Here is a 4481-nt window from a genome sequence, read left to right as displayed (position 1 = left end):
GAACTTAGGAAACATTGTATACAAGCATAAAACGTTCTTTTTTTCAGTATACAAATCCAACATGGTAGTCCCCATAACAAGTGTCGGGTCCCAGAATTAAGACGATTGACTCTGACATGGTAAGTGCACTAGTAAAAAATTTAGGTAGAGCTGGGAAGACAGGGTTCCGATTACCTGACCCGAAAAAATCGGGTATAGGATACCCGATACCCGAAAAATTAGGGTTCGGGTTCGGGTATTTAGGGTATCAAAAAATCGGGTATCGGGTATACCCGAAATACCCGATTTTTAAATTGAATATATTTTAAATTATTTAATTAAATTTAATTAAATAAAACTATGAAACTAAAACTATTATTTTAAAATATTTTCATGTTTTGTTATTTGAAGTTTTTCATAAAGCTTGGCAGATTTATTAGGGTTAATTGCACCAAATATCACCAACTTTGCCCGAATTTCATTTTTCCCATAATTTTAAAAAATTCCATTTTTTATCACAGATTGAATTAGTTGTTCATTTGTCCCACGATTTTTTGCTCCTCTCAAATCGGAGATGACGTGGCGCTGATGTGGTTCGCCGGCACACGCCACACACGTTCCACTCCGGCGATTGAAAAAATTATATTTTTTTATTACACCAAATATCACGAACTTTGTCCGAATTCCATTTTTCCCTTACTTTTTTTTTTTTTTTTTTAATTCTTCCCAGAATTCCTCTCTGCTACCTTATTAAGTGTCTTTTTTCATTCTTCACCCACCCACGCACCCAAAATCCCATAACTCCATTCTTCAAAGTAAAATTATAAAAGAGCAATCATTTAAAAGCAATAAAATATCATCAAAACCTTGATATTAGAGTTTACAAAGTAGCTCAATCAAAAAGAGTATTATCAGTAGCTCAATCAAAAAATTTCATCCAAGCCTTAATTACATTAGTTTCTCCAATAACATTACTTCCACAACTACTTCGCTTGGCTTTCTTGAGTTGGTAACTCTTTTGTGGTTGATGCTTGATCACTTGTATTTCCAGACCTTCCAGCACCTCTACGCCCTCCACCTCTTGGTCTACCCCTTTGTTTAGGAGGCACAAAGTTCACCCTATTTGCATTACCTACATGAAATCCCTAAAACAAAACAAACAATTAAGGAATATGTTCAAAGTAGTTCAAAATCTTATTCAACCAAAGCATTGTATAGTACTCACATGCAAATATATGTTTCCAGTCACTTCACTTTGTAGTACACCAACTCCACTCCTAGCTAGTGATTTCTCCTTCCTTAACTGAGCTGTGGATGATAAAGATCCACCAACTGTTGCAACTGACCTTGTTGCTTCTGTTCTTTCAGATGAAGAAGTGATTGGATTTTTTCTCGGTCTCCCTCTCTTTCCCTATATAAATTCATATGAATAAGTGAGTGGATATCATTAGTTAAGAAATAAAGGCGTGGATGTGTTTGTAACATTATAAAAATTAGATCACTTACAGGAACCTTGTGTGGCTTCTCTACCGCTTCATTCTTGCAACTCCTTGCATTGTGGCCTACTTGGAAGCACTTACGACATGTCATTCTCACACCTAACTTCATCCCTTCAATCTCATCTCTATCCCTTTTCCTCTTTTTCTTTGGCCTTCCCGGCATAACTCGAACCTCAGGTGGCTTGACTGGCAATCCCACAGCTTTAGGCCACATCTTCTCACCATTTATGGGTTCCATCCCATAATTATATGCTCTCAAATACTTATCAATGCTATAACATTCATGAACATAAGCATCTGAATCTTCTTTCATGAAATTAATAGCTGACAAAGCATGAACACAAGGAATCCCAGTGATATCCCAGAGTCTACAACTGCATGACTTATCCCCCAATGTCACTATGAATCTATCATCAAAATGTTGGACCTCAAATTTACCACCTAGTCCAGGATGAGCACGACATAATCTAGAGTCATATTTGGCTTTCTCTAGTTTCTTCTTGATGTTCGGACACAATTTGTCCCCCACTTTCACATTCTTAACAGACTCTAAATTCTTGTATTGTCTCTCTCTCAATGCAACTCGTATGTCTTCTAACATATTAATAATGTGCTTTCCCCTTGCCTTTACAATATAACCATTAAATGTCTCACTCACATTATTATCCACCATATCACTATTGCAATGAGTAGATACAAATACCTTGCAGAATCTGTGGTGATCTTTCTCCATGAAGTCATCATATGCTGATTGATTTTCTTGCCTCATCTCCTCAACTGCTGCATCAAACTCATCTCTATAAGTACTTCTAACTGCCCTCCAAAAGATATTCTTTAATGTCGCACCCTTGAATTGCTTCTTCCAGTTGCAATACACATGCCGAGCACAATTTCTGTGCTCAGCAAATGGTGCCAACTCCTTTACTGCATTCTGCAACCCCTATACAAATACATAACACAAATCAAGGACAACAATCAATATTACAAAGTTAGGCAACATCTCAACTAAAAGAATAAAGAAACAATATTAGGCAACAAGAAGTAAACCTAAAATAAGTTCAAAAATTACAAAGTTACCTTTTGTTGATCAGAAATAAAAGTAACTCCTAGACCATCCTCAATTCCCAACTCTTCAAGCAATATCTTTAGAAACCATCTCCAACAGCTTTCATTTTCAACTTCTACCACAGCCCAAGCAATTGGAAACATTTGATTGTTCCCATCCTTGGCAATTGCACACAAAAGCTGCCCTCCTAGATGTGTCTTCAAGAAACAACCATCTAACCCAATTATTCTTCTACAACCCTCCATAAACCCCTTCTTTAAAGCACTAAATCCTATATATAATGCCTTAAAGATTCTGTCCTCAGTTAGTAGCTCATATCTTCCCTCTCTATCCACTCTCATCAATTCACTGATGTAAGATCTCAACATTCCATAATGATGAGTTACAGTCCCCCTCAACATGCGAAGTGCCTCCTCCTTGGCTCTATACAATCTCCCTTTAGATGGTTGAATTGCATACTTCAAATTAATGTCATCCTGCAGCTCAATCACATTCATTTGAGGCTTGAACCTGAACACGTTCATGTACTCTTTAGAAATCCACTTATAGTTGGCAAGTTTGTTCTTAATTGCAAAAGAACAACTATGTGGCTCAACTATCCTTTTGATTGCAAAAGTGAGGCGTTCTTTCACAATGCTCCCATAACACCTCCATTTACATGGAGGTTGACAAGATGCCTCAATTTGGTTTTTGCTACACCTCTTAAAGTGAATAGGATACCCTTTATAGATTGATCACTAATTTATTAGCAACAAAATACCGCAACTAACACGGTGCAATTGTAGCAAAAATTGGTAACCGAGTATCGTATCCACATGGACTGATAAACGAAATTACTCTAACTATTCCCTAAACAGACACTGACAGTAGACAGGCAAAGCAAATAAGACGATGAATCAAATACTCAACTTAATAAGATAAAATCTAAACAGCAGAAAAACAATGATAAATAAATCAAATATTAAAAGATTCTGACCCTAGGGATGTACATTTACTAATTAATTACATGCATTTAATCTATTGATTCAATTACCAATTTAATCCAACCCTGATGAGAGATCACCGAACTATTCACAAGCTTCTCTAACGAACACCTATGAAAGTAGATTAATTTACCCCCTTCACATTCAAGACTCCAAGGAATAAATTAACTCCCAAGCGTACACAAAGAATAGCTCCCTATAGTTTCACCTATCCCATTCAAGTGTCAAGGCTACTACTATAACATGCATTCCTGAATCGGCTGAACAATTATCGCATTCAAGTCTTCAAATCGAACAACTAGACATGTAAATTATTGGCCAAATAATTCACAAGAAATTAAGCACCAGGAATCATGAATCACAAGTTGGAGGGCAAATTGATATCAATAAATCATACACACATAACTAATCAGCTATATACAAACCCTAGGTTCAGATGAAAGAACTAGCTGGACATCATAAAATAAAATAAAAGCATAAATAAAAGAAATCAAGTGAAATAAATAAAATAGATAAAACCCGGAAGAAATTTTGGATGAACAGCTTGAATCTTGAATCTTGCAGGAAAAGAAATCTAATCTATGAAAGCATTAAAATCCTAAGTCTAAAACTGAAAAATATGAAAAGAGGTAAAGAGATGTGAAAATATGTGTCTATTAGGTCAGGAAAAGGACCTATATATAGGCACAGGAGATAAATACAGTGTAGAGCTCGAAAATACTGATAAAATCCGAAAATCCCGAAAAATCCCGAAAATTCGGAAATTCCCGTCGGGCACTATTCACTGTTGTGCGCAACTTTCTTGTTTCGGCCATATCTTCCTCGTCCGAACTCGGATTTGCGAACCGTTTGCGCCTACGAACTCGTATCGAGACGAACTACAACTTTCATTAAGATCAACAGTCCAAATTCGAACTCCATATTTCTGTAAAATTCATCAAAGTACGAGAAAGT

General features: G+C 36.3%; 1 protein-coding gene across 1 annotated transcript; it reads right to left on the bottom strand.

Moving 5' to 3' along the window:
• Window positions 1-1513: 1513 nt before the first annotated feature.
• Window positions 1514-3068, bottom strand: LOC131026026 (uncharacterized). The gene is made up of 3 exons (XM_057955804.1): window positions 2556-3068; window positions 1583-2418; window positions 1514-1541 (listed from the first exon to the last, which is right to left on the bottom strand). The coding sequence occupies exons 1-3, from the start codon at window positions 3066-3068 to the stop codon at window positions 1514-1516; spliced, it is 1377 nt and encodes a 458-aa protein (XP_057811787.1).
• Window positions 3069-4481: the final 1413 nt, after the last annotated feature.

Source organism: Salvia miltiorrhiza, chromosome 5 (assembly GCF_028751815.1).
Source record: "Salvia miltiorrhiza cultivar Shanhuang (shh) chromosome 5, IMPLAD_Smil_shh, whole genome shotgun sequence".
Taxonomy (NCBI): Eukaryota; Viridiplantae; Streptophyta; class Magnoliopsida; order Lamiales; family Lamiaceae; genus Salvia; species Salvia miltiorrhiza.
Note: the sequence above shows the minus strand (reverse complement) of the source record. Positions and strands in the feature narration are given on the sequence as shown.